General features: G+C 43.1%; 1 protein-coding gene and 2 long non-coding RNA genes across 5 annotated transcripts in view; 1 reads left to right on the top strand and 2 right to left on the bottom strand.

The window, feature by feature from the left end:
* Positions 1-4,522: 4,522 nt before the first annotated feature.
* Positions 4,523-5,808, top strand: LOC139069601 (uncharacterized). The gene is made up of 2 exons (XR_011520274.1): positions 4,523-5,351; positions 5,432-5,808. It is a non-coding gene; the product is annotated as an uncharacterized lncRNA (long non-coding RNA).
* Positions 5,809-6,141: 333 nt separating this feature from the next.
* Positions 6,142-6,667, bottom strand: LOC129164257 (uncharacterized). Its single transcript, XR_008563860.2, has 3 exons — positions 6,561-6,667; positions 6,456-6,488; positions 6,142-6,379 (listed from the first exon to the last, which is right to left on the bottom strand). It is a non-coding gene; the product is annotated as an uncharacterized lncRNA (long non-coding RNA).
* A 333-nt stretch (positions 6,668-7,000) lies between these two features.
* The window catches only part of LOC139069600 (spectrin alpha chain, non-erythrocytic 1-like), a 78,472-nt gene continuing 63,165 nt past the window's right edge, over positions 7,001-22,307 (bottom strand). The window contains exons 1-3 of one of the 3 annotated variants that reach the window (XM_070550152.1): positions 8,744-8,912; positions 7,384-7,506; positions 7,001-7,313 (exon numbers count right to left, since the gene is read on the bottom strand). In XM_070550152.1, the coding sequence (XP_070406253.1) occupies positions 7,069-7,313; positions 7,384-7,396 (258 nt within the window). In that variant the 5' untranslated portion in view covers positions 7,397-7,506; positions 8,744-8,912 and the 3' untranslated portion in view covers positions 7,001-7,068. Of the gene's footprint in view, positions 7,314-7,383; positions 7,951-8,743; positions 8,913-22,307 lie in introns of those variants that run through there. The other 2 variants (XM_070550154.1, XM_070550153.1) reach the window with 2 other exon arrangements.

Here is a 22,307-nt window from a genome sequence, read left to right as displayed (position 1 = left end):
GTTCTTCTGTCTCTTCTCCTGGAATGTAAACATACTGAACCAAGCGTCCGACCTTGGCGATGTTACTGTGTGAAGGGGCAGCTGTTAAGGCAGACCATTATAAACTTCCTAACGCTACACATCCCCCCTTTTCAAGGTCAATGTGGTCCTGCAAGAGACCACTTGGTCGTTGAACAAACCCAAGTTATGAAGAATCCTCACAACCGACAGGATGCGATCCCACTGGAACAGCCAACTGTGGTGAGGTACGAACCCCACGCCGAAGAACAGTCTCGCACACTCCTCAGGAAGAACACAAGTCAGCAGGTTATTAACTATTCCCCAGGGAAGCCCCAATTGAAGCAACAGCAGCATTATATCCTCACGGGCAAAAAAAGCAAAGCAGGAGCAAATCTTGTGTATATCCACGAGCATGTAATTATTCCAAATATAAGATTGACCTTTGTATCCACTGGCAGGGTAATATTCCAAATAAAAAATTGAACTTTGCATCCACTGGCAGGGTAATATTCCAAATAAAAATTGAACTTTGCAACAGTACTTATCGTAATCCACACAAAGGGAAGAGTAGTAGACAGGAATCCCAACGAATGAGGTGTCCCAGCAGCCATGCCGGAACCACGGTCGTCCAAGGCCAACGAGCTGGAGCACCACCCAGGAGTAGTCGATGCAGATGACGAGTCACGAATCCACCCCCAGGAAGCAGGATCCTCACGAGCTCAGCAGAGGAGAGAGAGCACAGTGCAGGCACTTCAATGTAGACACGACAAAATGGCATTTCATGTCATCAAAGAAATAAAAACCTAACTCTATGAGTACCTGTTGTACTATGTGTAAGTTTTATGTGAATTACCCATTAAGTGAAGAAATGGATGCAACCTTCTCTGTGTGAGATGCAAAAAGGATGATGCGAAAAGCAGAAAATGAAAGAACCCTATCTGGTATCAGTGAATCCTCACTGGAAATACATGCTGTCAGGATAGGGGCAAAATTGGTCATGGCCCATAAGATAAATCAACTGGATAATCATAGCAATCACTTTTAAATCAACTTCAAAGATACTATAAAAAAATCAGAAATGTAAATCAGTACTAAAATGTAAATCAGTAGTTAGTAATCCCTTCATGTGAATGTACCCATAAGGAATTGTGATTAGTAAAGAGAAAAAAACAAAATTTTGGACAACAGTACTATGTGGCCTAACCCACTTACTGTTACCTGGCCGTTTACCGGACTCCAGGAGCCCATAGCACGTCCGTCTCAACACACCCTAAGTCTGCACGTGATGTATAACATGAAAGACAACCATGCACACTCACAAACAAACAAATTTGTGTAACCAGAGATAGAAATCTGTCGAACCAACGGGACGTATTTTTCACCCCCCTTTTGAAGTCGGTAGATTGTTGTTGTCATCGGCCAAATCTGCGGAACCCTTGTGCAGTTTGATATGGTCCCTGTGTACCCATTTGTAGATGGGTGCCCTGTTTTTGCCGGTGATCTTGATCCGATACATGACCGGAGAGATCTTATCTGTTATCAGGTATGGACCCGACCATTTGGGCAAAAGTTTCTTAGCCAGCTTCCCCTTATTACCACCCGTTTTGGGAGCGAAAATGTAGTACCAGGCCTCATCACCCACCTCGAGTTCGGAATGTGAGGCTTTCTTATCGTAATAAGTTTTTCTGCCTTCAGCCGACTTCTCCAGAGATGCCTGTGCGAACGAGAATGCTGCAAGCAGGTGAGTTCCCAGGTTCTGGTCGTAGTAGTGGTGGTTTAGAAGAGTCTGAGGGGGGCTGGCTGGCGGGACTGAGGCGATGGCGTCGTCCGAACAGTGTTGGCACGCAGCCAAACCCATGCCAAGAGGGCTACGTCGGTTCTGGGCGTAGCGAACCTCGATGTCGAAGCTTTGAAGAGCCAGCAGCCATGACGCACTCCGCAAATTGGTCACCACACCATCTCTGATGCGCTGACTGTTAAGGAAGGTCACCGGCTGGTGCTGTGTCTCAATGATGATCTCCTGGCTGGCTCGCCATAATGTTGTGATTTGAAGTTGTATGTTTATATACTGTAATTAGATAATTTAATTATCTGATTTTGTATATTTATACAATCTAAGTAATCAATCAGAAGTGGTTGTTTTTATCATCAGGGAGTTTACTTAAACACTCTGTATTGACTGAGAGACAAGAAAAGAGAGAGAGTTGGGATTGTTTAAGAATCTTTAATTTCTATAATTATAAATTCTTACAATCTACCAGGACTATCTCAATGATGAATGCATATGGATTAAGATGTTTCGTGTTGGTGTGTGTGTGTGTTTTGTTCAGAATCTCTAGGCTGACGTAGCAAATCTGGTTGTTATGACTAGGCTACCACGAGGCTTCAGAAGCTGATGACATGAGCCGCCATATTGCCGTACCGTAGATGGAGTCTCCCGTGTAGATCAGGAATTGCCAGGTTCCAAGACCTCGGTTGTACTGGAGCTGGTTGAAACAGCGGTCACAGCACACAACGCCCGTCTGAGGATGACTCCGGTAGTAGTCGGCAGGCGTCAGCAAGTTCACTCTTATTTTGAAAGAACGTAGTCTCGTCGGTACAAACGACGGAAATCTCCAGCTTGAACAGTTCTCAGCTTAAAACAGGAAATACAGATGGCCAGCCTGTATTCCTCTTTGCGCTGATGGATTGAGAGCTGGTTGAAAACAATGTTGAGAGTATGATGTAACTCCTTTGAGCTCGGATCGAACAGAGCTGATGTCAACGTGGAACTGACTTAAAATGGCGTTGCCTTCTTTTTATATCTCCCAGTTGTTTATGAATCTTAGTAAACCGGATTGGACTACTTTCATAAACAAACCAGATTCTGCCCTACCACAGACGAAAGTTCTGATTGGTTGAAAACAATGTGTCATGCGTTTCCACGGTAATGCATATCAGTCTGTCTGGTGCAGCCCTGTTTATTCATTTAAACACATAACTCATGACATCTTTATTTCACAGATCATTCATCTGATTATTAATGATCAACATATACTTTGATTAGCTTATCACAAATAAAGTACTTTGATTAATTAATGAAAAGCGTTCTTCTTCTGTTCTTCTGTCTCTTCTCCTGGAATGTAAACATACTGAACCAAGCGTCCGACCTTGGCGATGTTACTGTGTGAAGGGGCAGCTGTTAAGGCAGACCATTATAAACTTCCTAACGCTACATCAGAAAACTCAATCAAACGGGAAATATGGTAGATTCCTGTTGTGCCCCAGGCATAGACTGTACATACTGGACAAACGGATTCCATAGGCTCCAATAACACATTTTTTGTCCATAATGGGAGGTGGCCACCACCGCCATTTTGACCGTGTCACAGGTTCCGTCCAGCCCAGACAATTCCATAAAAGGGAAGAGAGGAGGCGCTGAGGGTGCGGCTGTAAGGCTGGGATCGAGTGACGAACTAGCTACGAGCTAACCTGAAGCTAACCCTGGCTAACCCAAAGCTAAAGCGGAGGTGGGAGCCGAGCTAACGGATGTAGCCACCTAGTTTCAATTCAACCGGAGCTAACTGGAACACCCAATGACCTGACCCTCACGCCGGGGACACACTGGCCGCGGAAGCGCCGCGAAAATGGGACCGCCTTCATTCGGCGCCCTTGTTAAGCTATTCTATAGACCACATGGGCCGCCGAAGCGACGCGAATCGCCTCGCGCCGGCGCGAGCCAGCGCTCCAGCCCGCGCCGTGCAGCGATCATTTCGGCGTTGGCTCTATTTTTTTCGCGAGCCGCAGGTGAATTGCGTCAATTCTGGCAGGAAGTCAAACATAGACATAAGAGGCAGGCCGGTAAAGTTAACAAAATAAAGCATTTCAAAATAAAATTCTGCAATAGTCAAACGTGTTCGTAAACAGACACTGCAGAAAAACCACACGAACACGCACACACATACACACACATTGAACTTGTGTGCGTGTGTGACCACGTGAAGGGGGGTGTGGTTTTGGGTGTCTTTTCATCGGAGCAAACAGGACAGAGAGGCAGAAAGTCTGAGGCAAGCAGTTAAGATGGATTACTTTAAATTAATTATGGAAGTTGAGAAACACAAGGAGCTGTACGACCCCGGAAAAACATGGTTATTTACGTACCCATTTAGGAAGAAACTGCTAGGATACAGCTGCAGAATTGGAGCGGGTTCCAAGATATTCAACTGGCAGAAACAACTCATACACACACACACACACACACATACACACACACACACACACACACACACACACACACACACACACACACACACACACACGCACAGGCACAAACACTCAAACGTAGAGGAAAAGAGCTGAGGAAAGGCGGAGAGGAAATGGAGGACACCAAGTGTTTAAAAGAAAAACTACAGCTGAGCCGAGGCGCGCCTCGACTGGGGCGCGTCTGATCTGAACTGAGGAGCGGCGAGCAGCGGCCGAATTTCGTGAGCGATTAGCTTCTCGGTGCTTCCGCGGCCGGTGTGTCCCCGGCGTCACACGGAGTTTAGGTGGAGGTTTTCTGCGCCTGTTCGTGAGAAGTACCTGTATTAAAAAAGTTTTAAATCGGTAAGTTTATAATTTATTTCCGTAATGAAAACATTTTGCTTTGAGCAAGTTTTCAGTACAGTTTTTTTCGGCGCTATCACTCCTGAGTCGCACCAGCCATTAAATGTATCATGAAGAAGAGAAAATATATTTAAGTCGTATTTTGGGGGGACATTTTATTATCTTTCTTACAAAATCTGAGACCAAGCGTTTCACATTGCAACACAAGCACCGGTAACCATAACAGAATGAACAGCCAGCAGAGGAGAGGATGGCGGTGTTTCAAACCCTCCCGGCCGGCGTGGAGAGCTCATTCCTGGGCTGGAGCCGGCCCTCAGCACCCCGCCACAGGCTCTAACAGATGCTGGCGGTGTTTCATATATTTCCAAAACGTAATACTTGTTTGTATCTTGTACAGCCAACTAACCTTTATTCTGGACTCAGTACAATTTACCAAAAGTAAAGAGACATTATACAGATGAAGTAAGCACAAGATAACTTACTGGAAGACACGGAATTATCATCAGAACCAGAACAAGATAGCCTGATAACAGTCATGTGAAAATAACAGTTAAAAAGTATGTATGTGTAATAGAAATAAAAATATATTAGAATTAGTGTAACTCACTGTGATCCAAACAATAAATCAGCCATAGCTGATTAGTAAATATGACATGAGGTCTGGGAGTTTTTAAGTTTCATTCTTTTATTACATTTTTTTCTTAGATCTGTTAAAAGGTCACCATGGCAGCCTGTGTGTCTCCAACATCAGCTACACAACGCAGCGTGTAAGTTCCTGTCTTGACCACTTCATGTATGGTTTTGTACTTTTAACAATTATGACAAACCTGTTATTTTTTCGCCATAGCCATTTGGATCATTGGAGACAGCTACGTGAGGCGTGGTGCCCAGAGAGCTGCAGAGACCGTCGGAGACAACCGTGGCCTCCCTGACGTCTGTGTCTCCTGGTTTGGTTGGGGCGGACCATCGACATACATACATGTGCCGACACTTTGCGCCCTGTTTTATAAAATGTAGTGTTAAAAAAAATGTTTTTGCTCAATTACTGGAATTTCTTTGGTTAAGACAAAAGTGAGGAATAATCATTTACAAGTTATTTGTACAACAGGCCCATTTTAAATCCCAACAGTTTCTTAGCAGACAATAGAAATGTGTTCTTTACTAACTTTACTTGGTTTGAAAATCTTACTAAAATAAACTTGAGTGCCATATTGCAAAACCCAATCATACTTGTTATGTAAACATTAGCTTTGTAGATATTTTTTACGGATATATATTTGTGTGCAACAAAAACCAAACTTAAATAATTTGTCATTCTTTATTGAAAAACAACAAAATACAGGTATACAGAAGTGTGGGAAAATGATAATGTGAAAGTATTGCACTATAAATGAAGTGAGATGAGATGAAGGTGAGATGAAGGTGGACGCCAGCGGGCTGGACGCCGGATGAGGAAACCTGGAGACGGATCGCTCAGACAGGAAGGGAAGAGCTTCCTCTTACCTTGATGGAATTAAAGTTAGTCGTCGTCTGAACGCCCAACCGTACGGTCTGAGGTCAAAGGTCGCAGGAAACACACACCAGTCAGCAGTCATACAGATGCATAAAGATAACTGTAGCCATGGCAACCAGCTGACATGTCCCCACTTTCACCAGCACCTGGTGCCTGCCGGGTCACCTGAATTCCTGTGTGATGTCAGCACGGTCGGCCGTGACTGCGGCCATCAGAGGTGACCTCTGATCAGCTGAATGAACTCACCTTCCAGGGTGACGCCGTGTTAGAGTCGGCTTCATCCTGTAAACAAAAAAAAAAAAACAAATGAGTGGTAACAAAAACACCACGTCTGGTTCTGGTGGAGGACAACATGCACCTTTCCAGGAGCAGAACCCAGATGTTCTTGTTGCTACAAACAGAGACGAGCAGAGTTAAACCAGGAAGTGAGAGGGACCAGCTGCTGCAGGCAGGTGACGCTCACCTGAGCCTGAACCATAGGAGCCTCCTCAGCCATCAGACCTTCTGACTCCAGTTCAGATGCCACCTTGTTGATGTCCCATGGGCGGGACTCGTTGGCCTTCAGGTCCTGCAGGACAAAAGCACCTTCTGATTACCTTGTTGCTGTCGGGTTAACAGGTCTGGTGTTAGAACGTGGTGGATAAGAATGTTCTGACGGGCCGAGGGTTCTGAACTCCCCCTGCAGGACTGGGCCTGCTCCTTCAGGGCCTGGATGCTGCTGCCGTAAGCCGACAGGTCCGGCATCAGGGCCTCGTGCTTCTTCAGGAGAGCCAGTGGAGCAGAACATCTGAACCTTCAGCTCGTCTGACACAAGTGGAGCTTTCTCGCAGCGATGGTCCAATCGGATCCGCCACCGTAAAACAAACCCTGCTCAGTTCACCGCAGACGCAGCTCTGAGGGTGTTTAGTGGAAAAGCGTGAGCCTTCTGCCGGCTGCCACGTGTCATGGCTGCTCTGCAGCGGGAACACACATCACAGCTTGTAAACCGTTTGAAATAAGAGCGCCGGGAACATGTTTGTCATCACTTCCTGTGCGAGGCCAGCACTTCTACCCCTAACCCATGAGACGCTCAAACGAGCAACGACGTCTAAGTACTGCTGGGCCTGCAGAGAGTCCTCCAGGTCCTGCCTCCTCTTGGACGCCTTGGCCTTCAGCGTGTCCCAACGTCCATGAAGCTCCCACAGTTTAGTCTTCACTTCCTCACCAGCGAAGTGACCTGGACCCAAAAAAAGTGAGCTAGAACCTGCAGACACCTCAGAAACATGTCAGGACCAGACCTGCTCTACCTTCCTCCACCATGGTCTCTCCTTTCTGGGTGACAGCCTTGATGCGAGGTTCATGACCTGTGATCTCAGCCTGCAGAGCCTGGTGCTTCTTCAGCAGGTTCTGGACACCAATCAGGTCCTTCCCTGAGGACACATGTTAGAGTTCAGCATTATGCAGTAGACAGACCAGTTTAACCCAGGGGTTTCTTTCTTCTACAATCTGCTCTTTAACTGTATTATTTCCTGCTATTTCAGCTGTTAACTTTATTTTTTCTCTAAGTGTTTTTCTCCCCAGAAGAAGCTACAATGGTGTTCTGCTGAGCTGTGGTGGCCTCATGGAGGGGGCCATCGGCTAGCACACTGCTGCTAACCACTTAAATATTCTCCCTCTCCTGATAATAACATTTTACTTTCTTTGATGTTGGATGTGCTACTGCTAGTTTACCCGTTAAATTATAGATTCACTAGGATAAATACAATAAAGTTTATCTCTCGCCAAATAGAATATTTACTAAGAAATCACAATGTAATGTGTGTGTGTGTGTGTGTGTGTGTGTGTGTGTGTGTGTGTGTGTGTGTGTGTGTGTGTGTGTGTGTGTGTAAAAGCCATGTGTTATGTTTATTTATAAAGCATATGTTGTTGGATTTTATCCAGAATCGAGACTTTGAAAATATATAGTTTAATTACAGTTTGATTTATTTGACATCTGTATAATGTTTATTATTTTGTTTTTTCCCCCTAAATACCTAACGTTTTAGTTAACATGAATATTAGTCATTCATCCCAAAACATAAAGTTACACATTTTAAATTTTAATAGGGGAAGACTGCGGGAGGGAGCGGTAAAATACAGGGGGTCCCCTGCAAAAACTAACTTTACGAGTCTGATGAAACTTGCTGGTGTTCCCGCTGCTTCTTCGGTAAACAGCGCCAACAAAAACAAAGAAACTTGGGATCTTGTCGGCGTGGCGGTGGGATTTAAGGGAAACGCTGTATGCCCTATAGACTTCTCAACGAGCTGCAGTATTTCTCCCGTCAGATCTGTCTCCGAGTTCGAGAGTTCCACGAGCGGTCAGCCCGCAGCAGCGAGGCGCCGCATCGGTCAGCCTGCCCGGCCTGACCGCTGGGGATTACCGGATGAAAGAATGGAGCACAGGTGTCCTTCCAAGCGGCGCGCTCCGTCATATTTCAACCCATTTTTATCTTAAATGCACTGGGTTTTACCCATCGAAATATGTCCTATTAATTATTTTACCGTATTTTACATTTAAATTTCATGGTTAAACAGTACATGCTACATGTTAAACTGATAGTTAGCTAGCTACTTCGGTAAACTCAGCTAGGCAGCAGTGACATAAAATACAAATAGATTTTAACTTACCGAAAAAAATGAAGTGGAGACTCCTTGGACGCTCTATTAGTGCAATTAATACCACAGCAAGTCATTTTGTCCAACAATTGCACCAATAATATCCAAAACAGAATTCACAAGCACAGAGACTCAAAATCCCGACACAGTTTCCAGGAGGGACCGAGGCTGTACTGGGGCCTTTCCACAGAGCTAGCTCTGTGGTCACGTGGGTCTGAGGCGGCGGTCACGTGGGTCGGCTGCTCATTAATTATACAGAATTTTAGGCTTTCAATACTCTTAAACAGAAGAGTGAGAAAAAAATTCACCCCCCTCAGAGTTGTCATGAGTATAAACTAGATAATTTAGACAAAAAACATGTTTTGGAACCAGGCTGTGAACATGTTTATTTCTGCTGTGAAATCGGCATTTTTAACATGGGAGTCAATGAGGATTTGCTCGCTTCTGGCACCAGCCCCCAGCGGATGAGGGTGGAACTGCAATTTTTCTTACTTCCGGGATGGGACCATTTTTAGAGCGGCATTGTGGGGGCTTGGCCCCAGGATGCAGAACAGACGCGGACGACATGAGGAATGAGCCATCTACAGGATTCCCCAAGATCCGGAACGCCGCAAACGTTAGATCACTGTAATAAAACGCACTAGTGAAACTGTGGGACCCCGAGAGTAAAGGTTTTCGCTTATGCTGCGACCACTTCATATCAGGTACTTAAACCAACGTTTCCTCAACTGTGTATGGTTTTATAATGATTCTTAGTGGGCTTCCTAAACTTATTTTGGCGTGGCTTTTTCTGTCTTATTACTCATAGCAACATGTAAACATCATGTAAAACGTTGCCTCGTGAGTTCTGCATGCTGCCGTTTACGTGTTTTATGATCACAGCAACTAACCAGCTAAGCTGTATTTCATTTTAAGCAATGGTTGATCAATTGTCAGATCACACTTTGGATTGCTATTATCTGTCTCACCGAGACAGATCTCAGACAGATCCTGAGACGCTCCTGCCTGACCTTTTTTTTTTCACAGAAAAAAATCAGACTAGTGATTTCTCTTGGCGTTCAGTTTATACATTCAAACAGCACAGCACTCTATTTAAACTACTTACGTGTAAATCTGTTAAATGTCCATCCATCCATCCATTTTCATCCGCTTATCTGGAGTCGGGTTGCGGGGGGCAGTAGCGTCGAGAGGCCCAGACTTCCCTCTCCCCAGCCACTTGGGTCAGCTCCTCCGGAGGAATCCCAAGGGGTTCCCCGGCCAGGTCCGGTAAAAAGTCCGCTTCGACAGCTTCTGGCGTTTTTAAAAAGTATCCCAGGGGCACAGTAAGGGTCGGAGATGTTTATTCTATTTAATTTCTGACTACCGTAAATCCTCTAATATTAGCCTGTATTTAATTAACTGCCGGGTATCATATTTTGGCCGGTGTCGGAGTCAGCGGAGGTGAATAATGGCCGGTTTTTTATTGTGGCCGGGTGGAATGTGGTAACAAGCACACTTTTGATTTGCCAGTGATAGACCGCGAGGGTAACTTCAACCTTGCGGGGACGAAGAGGAGGCGAAAATTTGATATCATATCCAGTGGCGGAGCTTGATATGTGCAACATGTGCGGCCGAACAGGGCGGCAGTCTGGAGGGGGCGGCATTTAATTTCCTTTTTTTTTTTTGTTTGGTTTTTTGTTCCATCAACCGATACATCAACAAAACATAGAAATCACATGTTCTTCATAATAATAATAGTGATGAGTGATGATAATAATAATATTTCTGTAATAAAAGCACAACAAAGTCATTGTTTGCGTTTATATTGGGATTTTATTGCGCCCCCCTTGAGTCCGCCGCGCCTCTGTAGTGCGCTCTATAGCGCCCTTCATCAGGTTGGGGGTGGAGGGATCTGGGAGAGTGATGATGGAGGGATACAGGTACCGTTTCACATATCACCACTCACAAACATAATGGAGAAGAAACGGTCGAAGCCATCTGGTGCCCAATTTCGGAAAAAAAGAAAAGAAGAGGAGGAGAAACGAGGAAAAGATGCAGGTATGCATCTCTTTATTATTTAGCTGGTATTTTTCCCGCCTGTCCCCCAACTTATTGATTAACTAACCTCTCTAATCTGTACGTTTTGCATGGTGCTATGATGATCCCTTCAAATGTCTTTTGCTAGCTTCTTACGTTGCATGTAATTAGAACTACTTCCAACCGCTAGCTTTTTCTTTGTCAAATGAGCTTTTATGAAAAGCTAAGAGTGGGAAAACCGAAAGGCTGATAACCAAACGCTATCAAATTAAAATGAGTTTTTGAGAATTTTGCTAAATACATTGACGGCGGGCGGCAGGTCTCGCGCCGGCGCCATTCGCCTTTCTTTTTGGACTCCGGAAATGAGCTACGTATTATTTACCCCACGAAAAACGGAGCGGCAGCGGGCCGCTGGAGGTGCCCTGCTAGTAAGATCCTGTTTAAACTGTAAACTGCCATAAAATAAAAACTATAATGGCTAGAGCGATCTTTTTTTTAGCTGAAAGTTGAGACTGTCTCGCCTTTCAGCACTGTACAAGTTGATGATGTCATCGTGTTGCGTTAAGTGTGCTGCACAGCACACCGCGGCTATGTTAACTCACAGTGTATGGCGTTTGAAGCGTGCCACAACCCGTGCACGCGGATTGGGTCCACAGCACGCGCGTGAACGGGAATCGCAAGCGAAAATATACATGGCAGCGCGCGTGTGAACGGGACTCGCGAGCGAAAATATACATGGCGAGAGGTCATTTGTGCACTGAGAGGGAGCAAACTGTGTCTGTGAGCGCACAAGGATGTGCACAAGTGACAAACCTGCGTGCGCGCGTTGTCAACGAGCACACGGCAGAGGAATACGTGCGCGCGCGGCATTCTCTGTGCGCGCTCGGCAGCCTCTCTGCGAGCTCGGTTTCTGACTCCTGCTCGCTCGGCTGTAAGGGCTTTTGGCACTCTGGAGGCGTGGCCTGTGGCAGATCTTCTCTGTCCTCTGATTGGTTAGTTTACCTCGCACTTTACCCTCTACCTATCTATATAAAAAAGTCTGATATTCAGTAGTTGCTGGCATAGCTCAGTTGGGAGAGCGGGTGACTCTTGCCCCGGAGGATCCAGGTTTGAGTCCGGGCAAGGAAAATGCAGTAGATGTCATGTTAATTTTTCTTAATTCCAGGTATTTTACAGTTGTGACCGTTCAACTGTCATTAAACGTCCGAATGTTTGCTGGGCAGTGTTTTAAAAAGTGCACATAAGCTAGATGGTTTTAACCATATAAAATTACATTTTTTGTGATACTGGAAAAATACATACTGAAATAAAACTACTGATTGAAAACTTTATGACTGTGGTTGTACAATATATGACACACTAATACACTGCAAACTCCCTTAGAGTGGGGCTTCCAGAGAGAGAGAGAGAGAGAGAGAGAGAGAGAGAGAGAGAGAGAGAGAGAGAGAGAGAGAGAGAGAGAGAGAGAGAGAGAGAGAGAGAGAGAGAGAGAGAGAGAGAGAGAGAGAGAGAGAGAGAGAGAGAGAGAGAGAGAGAGAGGGAAGTTCTTGCCTCATTAATGAATTGTTTATTTTTTTCAGTATTTAATTGACAAATTATCCTTTCAAATAATTAATTGATGAGTTACATAATTGTCCATTTAGAATTGTTGAATGGACTGAGTCAAGTTTGGTGCACTTTATATATTTCAAAACATGTTTTTTTTTATTTTAATGATGCATATAAATAATTTAAATGTTAATTTAATGAAATATTTCTATTTTTTCATTACCTCACCCTTGTTTTGACAAAAATGGGACCTTGCTGGATAATATCATGGAGAAACTATTTGTTCACAGTACATGGCTCAGTGAGGATCTGTATACCAAAGGAGGATTCAACAATTCTAAATGGACAATTATGTAACTCATCAATTAATTATTTGAAAGGATAATTTGTCAATTAAATACTGAAAAAAATAAACAATTCATTAATGAGGCAAGAACTTCTCTCTCTCTCTCTCTCTCTCTCTCTCTCTCTCTCTCTCTCTCTCTGGAAGCCCCACTCTAAGGGAGTTTGCAGTGTATTAGTGAGTCATATAGTATTGTATAATATTGTACAACCACAGTCATAAAGTTTTCAATCAGTAGTTTTATTTCAGTATGTATTTTTCCAGTATCACAAAAAATGCAATTTTATATGGTTAAAACCATCTAGCTTATGTGCACTTTTTAAAACACTGCCCAGCAAACATTCGGACGTTTAATGACAGTTGAACGGTCACAACTGTAAAATACCTGGAATTAAGAAAAATTAACATGACATCTACTGCATTTCCCTTACCTGGACTCGAACCTGGATCCTCCGGGGCAAGAGTCACCCGCTCTCCCAACTGAGCTATGCCAGCAACTACTGAATATCAGACTTTTTTATATAGATAGTTAGAGGGGAAAGTGCGAGGTAAACTAACCAATCAGAGGACAGAGAAGATCTGCCACAGGCCACGCCTCCAGAGTGCCAAAAGCCCTTACAGCCGAGCGAGCAGGAGTCAGAAACCGAGCGCGGAGAGAGGCTGCCGAGCACGCACAGAGGCTGCCGCGCGCGCACGTTTTCCTCTGCCGTGTGCTCGTTGACAACGCGCGCACGCAGGTTTGTCACTTGTGCACATCCTTGTGCGCTCACAGACACAGTTTGCTCCCTCTCAGTGCACAAATGACCTCTCGCCATGTATATTTTCGCTCGCGAGTCCCGTTCACACGCGCGCTGCCATGTATATTTTCGCTCGCGATTCCCGTTCACACGCGCGCTGTGGACCCAATCCGCGTGCACGGGTTGTGGCACGCTTCAAACGCCATAACAGTGACCTTGAAGCAGTGCGGGAGAGTTGAAGAATTTAACCAGTTAAAACGGATTCATGGATATTTAATCAATAGTTGTGGCTCCTCTGGTCATTTAGTTCTTTGTGTGCCGGAGACATTTGCTGAATAAGGAAATAAAAACTTAAAATGACAAAAAAATTAGGGAAAAACACTTGTTTTGTATTTTATCAATTATTAATGATTAATAGATTGTTGGTGTTTTAACTTTTGGTAAAGGAAAACACACAATTTCCAGGCAGCCCCGGTCTGGAGAAGTGATGGTGACATCAGCCATTAAAAATAAATAATACTCTGAGGTTTTTATGAATAATTTGTACTTTTACTTGAGTATTTCTCTAACACCAGTACTTTTACTTGTAAATGAGTAATATTTTAGCAGTGTAACAGTACTTTTACTTGAGTACAGATTTTCAGAATTCTTTCCACCACTGCTGAAAACTAAATGCTCATTGTAACATGTTAATTAAAATGCTAAAGCAACAGACGTGACATGAAGATTGTATTGTTTGTTTTATGCAACATCAGGAGCCCTACGCAGATGTTTTGGGATGACATCAGCTGCCACTGAGGAACAGCCATCTACCTCCACTGCTCATACCAGTAGGCCAGTATTTGAACTTGAGGAGGGACAGTCTGCTGGCACCACATCTCCCCAGGAAGATACTTTAGGTGGGTTTTGCACGTGTGTGTGTGTGTGTGTGTCCAGCAAACATTTAGCTATAGACATTTAAATAGTATTTTCACAAAATATGGGAATTGTTCCATATAGCAATGTGGTGAGTTATGCTTCCATTTTCTGTCAATAGAGAGACCTACCAGTATATGTGAACTTGATGAGGGACAGCCAGCTGCCACATCTCCCCAACAAGATATGTCAGGTAAGTTTTGCACAAGTGTGTGTGTGTGCGTGTGTGTGTCCTGCAAACATTAGAGAAATTTGAATGTCACATATTGTATTTTAATAGAATATGTGAAATGTTCCACATAGCAATGTGTTGAGTTACGCTTCTGTTTTCCGTCAATAGAGAAGCCTGAACGATCAACCAATGAGTCCCATTGAAGGTGATGATGAGCCTCTTTCTTCAGACCCAGCCAAGTGGCCATCACCAATTACCGACAGCATACGCACAGAGCTAGTTCGAGGAGGACCTACCAAGGTGCCAACTACTTTCATATTTCCCAGGAATGAAGGCGATGGCAGGTGTTGTCATCATCACTATTTCAGTAGAACTTTGACAAGTGGTGAGAAGGTGGCCAGGAGCTGGATGTTGTATTCAGTTAGCAAACGTTGTTATACATAATACACTCCACGCAATTTGAAACAAAGTTGTAGGTGTAATTTTTTTTCTTGTGTGTGTGTTGGGGGGGTGGGGGGGCGTCACGGGGGATCTCGCACAGGGCGCCATTTAGGCCAGCTCCGCCTCTGATCATATCCTAATCTTAACCAGCTTGCATATGCAAGCTCTGATTGTTGACGCACTCCAGACATCTGCGTCCTGAGCACGGCCACAGTAACATTATCAAATCAGATGTCGCCACCTCAAAAACTAATTTAACACGCGATCGTTCATGTCGGCTCATTTCCTTTTATGTTTTCTGTCTTTTATTCTTTTATTTGTGCCTGATGCTTCTTGCTGCTGTGGATCGGGGCGCATCACCTGTTTTGTCCTCGGTGACGTAACTGATGTGGCCGGCGAGCACCCCGCTGTTTTTGCGGTCAGTAGATCTTTTAGAACTGCAGTTCAAAGGTAACTCATAAGGTGAATATATATGAACCCAGGTAGCAGTTTTTCTTTAGGATTGAGAGGAGATGCAGGAAGATAATAAACAGGCAGGACAGAAAAATAGTGAAATAAAAACAAGTTAGTTTTTGTACCTGGTGGTTGCAACAAATAGACAACAGTGAAGGTAATCAGAAGTGAGGAACAGAAAATGAAATAATTATTTTAATGTTTAGAGCAGCAGGAACTCCGAGAGGCTGCAGGCGCATCAGTGAGTTTGCGGCCGCTGCGCAGGGGGAGGGGGGAGAGGGCTGAAGCCGAAACTACCGTTGTTAAAAGAAATGTGTTTAACTTTGTAAAAGTGAGCGCAATTTTAATTGTCAAAAACTCCAGCGAACCATTGGTTCATTTTGCTCAAATAGAAATTGAGGCCTGCCTCTAATTCTGATCCTCCTTCCAATAAAGGCCAGGAGCTTGACGAGCTTGAGTCAAATACAGGCCCGGGCCTGTATTAGAGGATTTACGGTACATAAAACGATTTCTTCGGTTTTAAAGTGTGAAGTAAACTCCGACCAAGTAAAATCCAACCCGATTCCGTTCATTTTGTTTACCTTTGTTGCCTGCCAAGATGGCGTCTACTCTCTGAGAGTCACGTGACATCTGGAGCTCTATGCTGATGATTGCTAGCCTAGTGAACTAGACCAAATTCTTGCTTTGCAAAGTTTGATTTGATAAATAATACATTTATTTAGTCTGGCTTGCCAGGCTAGACGATTGCCAGATTTACTCTCCATTGTGTCAGGAGAAAGGTCTCTCTATCCAGTCCTTTGTGTCCTGTCTTAACAAGGTGAAGTCTTGGCTAATGGCCAACTATCTGCATCTGAATGAAGGAAAGACAGAGCTCAATGTTTTTCACCCCAACAGCAGGGCTGTGGGTTGTTATGTTGATCATGGCCCTCATTCTCCCTACTCAAAACCAGTTGTCACCAGTCTGGGGGTGAAAATTGACGCTGGACTTAAATTTGATGCTCACATCAACTCAGTGATCCGGTCCAGTTTCTTTCATCTGAGACGCCTTGCAAAAATCAAGCCTATGCTCTCGAGAGCCCACCTGGAGCGGGTACTGCATGCTTTTGTAATTTCTAGGCTTGATTAACGCAACTCTCTATGTGCAGGGTTTTGTCAGTCATCACTGCGTCACCTACAGGTTCTGCAGAACAGCGCAGCCAGGTTCCTATCTAGCCACACTCCTGAACAGACATTCCCCATCACGCACTCTGCGCTCCTCTGACCAAAGCCTGCTCGCTGTCCCTCGATCTAGGTGTTGAACTCGCGGGGACCGGGCTTTCTCAGTTCTAGCTCCGTCACTCTGGAACCAGTTGCCACCTCCAGTTAGGCTGTCCCCATCTCTGCCAGTCTTCACGAGTCACCTAAAAATCCACCTCCTCCGCTTGGCATTCCCTGAACGTGTTTGAATTTGGCCCTCTTTTATGTTGATTTTATTTCCCCGTTTTCATTGGTGTCTTTATCCCTTGTTTTACCCATTTGTTTTCTATAATGTTTTACCTTATTTTGCACTATTTGAAATGCTTTTATTATCGATTTATTCATCATGTTTCACATTTCTCATGTACCATGTTCAGCGCCTTGGGCTTCCCGACAGGGTCGCAGAAGGCGCTTTATAAATAAAGCTTTGATTGAAACATGGCTGTGCCTCAAGTTTCCAGCAGGTCACTGCTGATTATGTAAATAGTTATCTTAATCAAACTTTTTCCTACCATATTTTCTCACCAGAACCATTTGCTTTTTTTCCCTTCTGGTTCCCAGAGCTTTTAAAAGTAGAAGAGGCACAGCATTCACTTATGCAGCAAGTCTGATGTTGAACCAACCCAGTCTGGGTTCAGAAGTGTTCTTTTTAACCAGCTAATGAATCAGGTGACCATGATCCATGGCTTAGTTATGCAACTAATGAGTCTATTTTTTTGTTTGTTGTTTTTTCTGCTAATTATTCTGTGTTTCAGACTGGATGTTTATTACTTGTTCAACTCTTTACTGTTTGGAGTCCTGACAGTCAGCCTGAGGAAAGAGAGACTGTTTTAGCATCAAGCAATGCCTTGACTGAAGATTTGTTATGGCTCAGTCTCCGGCACTCTACAACACTTTGTTTAAACCAAATCAGTAGCATCAAACACACGATCTGGTAAACTAAAGTGACCATTTAATCAAAAGGTCAATAAATCAAACTTTGTGCAAGGATAGATAGAAAAGCAACTCCATCTAAGACTGAATTAGCAAAATAACCAGTACAGCTGAAGTAATCTGATTGCTTTATTCTGAGAAATGAAATAATTGCATCAAAGAATAAAGAAGTTCAGTTTTAGGTTGATAAATTCAAATGAAAAAAAAAAATATATATATATATATATATATTTTTTTTTTTTGTGAAGTAAGAAACTGGGAAGCAATGAGACCAAAAAAAGCAGGAGAGGAGAAAATGTCAAGTATGATTTGTGATGGAAAATCCTCTCAAAAGAGAAGACAGGTTTGTTTGCTCTCTGGTTTGTGTCTTTACTCACAACAATAATGAACTAAAACAAGAAAAAATAAGCAGCAGAGCATACACCAATGTTGTATGGTTGAAAAAAAACAGCATTGCTTTTATGACCTGGCATTTTTAAACCCTTGACTTTTTATTAATTATTATGTGTTCTTATTGTTGACTGTGATTATCTGTTTTGTTGTGTATTTTTATAATTGATTGTGTTTTTGTTTTTACATTGTGTTTCAATTTTTATCTGTACAACATTTTGGATCGGCTGCAATGCTGTTTTTAAATGTGCTTTAAAAACTAATTTGGTATGAAATGGTATGGTAACATAAATAAAACGGTCTCATTCAAAATTGTACAGGCTTTGAGTGAAGTCCCCTGTGGTAGAGTCCCTCGACAACCTTGCCTCTGTCAGTGCATCCCGGCGCAGCTCTAGCAACACCGTAGCTCATCCCCACCAGCGTGTGAATGGGTAAATGACTGATTGTGTTGTAAAGCGTCTTGGGGGGTTGTTAAGAAGGCGCTATACAAATACAGGGCATTTACCTTTTAGCATACCTTTAACCATAATTTTAGTTTCATATAGGGGTGGTCCATGCATGTCCTATCATTCACAAAATTAGCATTAATTAGTTCTTCTGCAGAAAGGAAATCTACCATGTTAAGCTAATTTCATGATGTAATTACTTCTACTACAAGAGGATTTCAGTCACGTAGGTCATGCAATGTGGAGCTATAAAAATTCTGAACACAAACATGGCTGGGATCCCACAGCTCTGTCCCTCTCTTCACCTGAGAGTCCAAGAGATGTGGCCACAGATCAGATAAGATAACATAATCAAACTGCTGCCTAAGGTATCCTGGTGCAAAGAGGCCATTTACCATATACCGTTTACCAAAACATTGATTCATTCAGCTTCTGAGGTACTTTGGCTGCTGCAGCTCTCTGGATCTGTTTCCTGAATACACAGGAAGGGATTTGGCCCATTTCTCCACATAAACTTGCCTAGTGAACTAGACCAAATTCTTGCTTTGCAAAGTTTGGTCTAGGCATGCTCCACTGGAACCTCTGCAGCCCCAACAGCATTCTGGCTGGCCAATCACAGCTCTCTAGAGGGGTTTCAAACACATAAAGAGCTGTGATTGGTCCATAATGGTGGGCCAATCATAGTGCTCTATCTGCTTAGTGAACAAATCACAGAGCTTTATCCGCTTTGTGGGCCAATCAGGGCACTCTATATGCCTGGTGGGTGGGATGATGCAACAGAGTGAAACAAGAGTATGTCACATTTATTGTCCAGTGGAATGCGGAGATCATTTGAAAGACAACGGTAGAACCCGCCCCACAACCGAGAGCTGTCAATGGAGTGTTGCCAGACTAAAAAATACATTTATTTAGTCTGGCTTGCCAGGCTACACACAAACAGGATAAACAAACATCTGCTGGCTGCCACAGTGAAAAGGTTTGCTAAAACATGAAATAAATGTCCTTCGAATAATTAAAAACCTCAAAGCTAAATGTAAAGTTTGGGGTAGAACATTGATCCGAAGGTTTCCTGATCAAGCAAACGCGTGAAAATAGATGTAATGACCGCATAGAGGCGGAGCAAGCTAGCAGCTAGCGGTAGCTACACCTGCTAACATTAGAAATTCACTGGTTGTATGTTTTTAAAAATATACAAAATTTCAAAAAATATGAAGATATCGATTAGCCCTAACGAGAGTTTTTGTAGCCAAGGATCACATTGTCAATCTCACGCTGCATCTGGCCCAGTTGACCTATCCCACGAGTGGTGAGCTGATGGAAAGAAGGAACCCTCATCTCCTCTTGAAGGGTCTTTGGGCTGATTCTTCACATATGACTTGTTTTCTATCGAGGACCCTACTGGGGGCATTTAAGTCCCAGACAATTTAGCTTCAAGGATCACTGAGACACTCAAGTCTTACTATTTTAACAAACACATCACTAACAACAAAGTACTTTTCCACAATGTAAATCGCATGTTTGAGTGAAGGTGTGCTTAGCAAAGCGTTATAGCGCTTCTCCAAGGGCTTCTTATGTGGGTCTACTTTGGCTAGTAACCTGTGGCAGGTTTCACTCACCATAGTACACTGGGTCTCTCAGTGGTGAGTTTGCACGCTCTATTCCTATATCAATGGATTTGATTTAACCCTTACCTCACATTAGAGCATTTTTTTGTGCTGACACGTGTATTTTTGTGAATAACTTTGGCTATGTTACTGCAATTTATCTAGTTTTTATGGAGGATGTGTGTTTTGGAAGGAATTACAAAAAAAGTTTGAAAAAATATTCAACCTACTTTACTAAAACGTGGAAATCATTTTGTACAGTTAAGCACATTGAAGCATTTTCTGTGCCCTTGACTTTCATGTAAATCATATTTTTTTAATTAGCATAAATACTGGCATAATTTTAAAAAATTATGATTGTGCCCATGTTTACAGTCTCATCTCAAATGTAAGAAGCAGTGTTTACCATTTTTCACTACATGGCATACTTTCTCCATATTTAGCAGGGCAATGGCTGACCCAGTATTTAAACTGAATGATTTAGCTGTATTTCTTTACCTCTGACTGCCCATTACAATACATATTTTGCAAAAAAAAAAAAAAAAAAAAAAAAAAAAAAGTTTGTATGTTATTTAGAGATGTCATAAAATAGTTTGCATGTGTGTTCTGAATTTTTGGTAATTGTGCTTTTTCAGTGTTCTTTCAAAAAATAAGCCTTACTGAATGTACAAAATTAGCTTATTCTGCAAAATAGCATTTTGACATGTGTTCCTTTGTGTGTGATTGTGCAGGCATGCGTTTATGTAGGTATCAAAGCACTTTACAGATCATTATCTGGAGTGGTTGAGCAGGTGTGGGCCATGGGAGTGTAGGGGGCACAGGTTGTCACACTCTGTTGACTTCATGATTATTCATCAAAGGCATGCTATCTATCAAAAATCAAAGGATTTTCTGCTAAATTTCAGATACTCACTCACAATTTTACTTTTGCAAAATGTTATTTCAATAAGTATAAAGCATTTGCATGGATGAAAGCTAAGATGAAGGCTGAAAAACTTCTAAGGCGTACGTTTGTTTTGCAAAACAAATTCCTGCAGAGACGAGTTTTGTTTACATTCAGTTAGGGGCAGTTTACACAGGTGCACCAATTGACTAAAAGTACATATATGAGACTCAGATAAGGATTCATTTCTTTAAACTGCAACCATGAGAAGAAGTTTCAACGTGAATGAAGCCCTGGAGGTGTTTCAGCAGCTTGAAGATGAGGGGGAGTCAGTCAGGAGGAACCGCAGCAGAAGCCGACCGTAATCATCGATTACAACCGCTGCAAAGGGGCAGTTGACAACTTGGACAAGGTAATTTATTTATTTTATAATAATTCGCCAACCTAATTGCATATGTAATATATTTATTCATTTATTTTTATTCCAGCTTGTTGCAACATACAGCTGCCGTCGCAAGACCAGACGTTGGCCCATGTCGCTCTTCTGGAACATGTTAGATGTGAGCGCCTACAATGCTCTGGTCCTGTGGCTGTCTGGAACCGGCCTGGAACCAGCAGAAGAGCAGCATCTGCCGACGGCTGTTCTTGCAGGAGCTTGGGAGCTCCATGGTGAGACCAGCCCAGGCGAGGCGCACTCGCTTGCCGCGGTCCAGCAGCGCTGCAGCTTTGTTGCAGGTGCAGCAGCAAGCAGACAGCTCCAGCCCAGGAGCAGACAATAAAGAAAAAATGCCACCTTTGCAGAGTGAAGAGGAGCGTGCATGTGCGCTTTTACAAAACAAGTGGACAGGCTGTGTGCAAGGAGCACTCAACAGTTGTGTGCTCAACCTGCAGTTGTTAGCTCACCCCCCTCTGTGTTTCTCTCTCTCTCTCTCTCTTTCTCTCTCAAACACACACACACACACACACACACACACACACACACACACGCTTGTTCTTTGTTCATGTGCTTTAATAAAGTGTTCAACTGGCTATCTTTGTAAGTGCATTTTTTTACGTGAGTAGTTTAGAAAATATGATATCACACAAAAACTACAAAGTGAGCAAAAAATATTTTTATGCCTATTTGTGACACTCCAAGGCTGTGACAACTTACCCACAAAAAAGGTCATCTGGACATAACACACAAAAAATGATTTGATTTTTTTCATTTTTGTACAGTTTTCAAACTTCTAGTTTTGCTAATAAACCTGGCAATAAAGGGGTTAAATATGAGAAACACACATATTTCATTATATTTTGTTAGGGCTGAAGCCAAGGATGAAACTCATGTAAAAAATTGGGACTTATTAAATATTATATAATATTTCTATGGGAAGCTTTGTAAGTGCTTTTTTTTGTGCTCGAATGACTTTAATGTTAGAAAATTTAAACGTTGGGTAAGGGTTAAGGTTGTTATTCG

Source organism: Nothobranchius furzeri, chromosome 4 (assembly GCF_043380555.1).
Source record: "Nothobranchius furzeri strain GRZ-AD chromosome 4, NfurGRZ-RIMD1, whole genome shotgun sequence".
NCBI lineage: Eukaryota > Metazoa > Chordata > Actinopteri > Cyprinodontiformes > Nothobranchiidae > Nothobranchius > Nothobranchius furzeri.
Note: the sequence above shows the minus strand (reverse complement) of the source record. Positions and strands in the feature narration are given on the sequence as shown.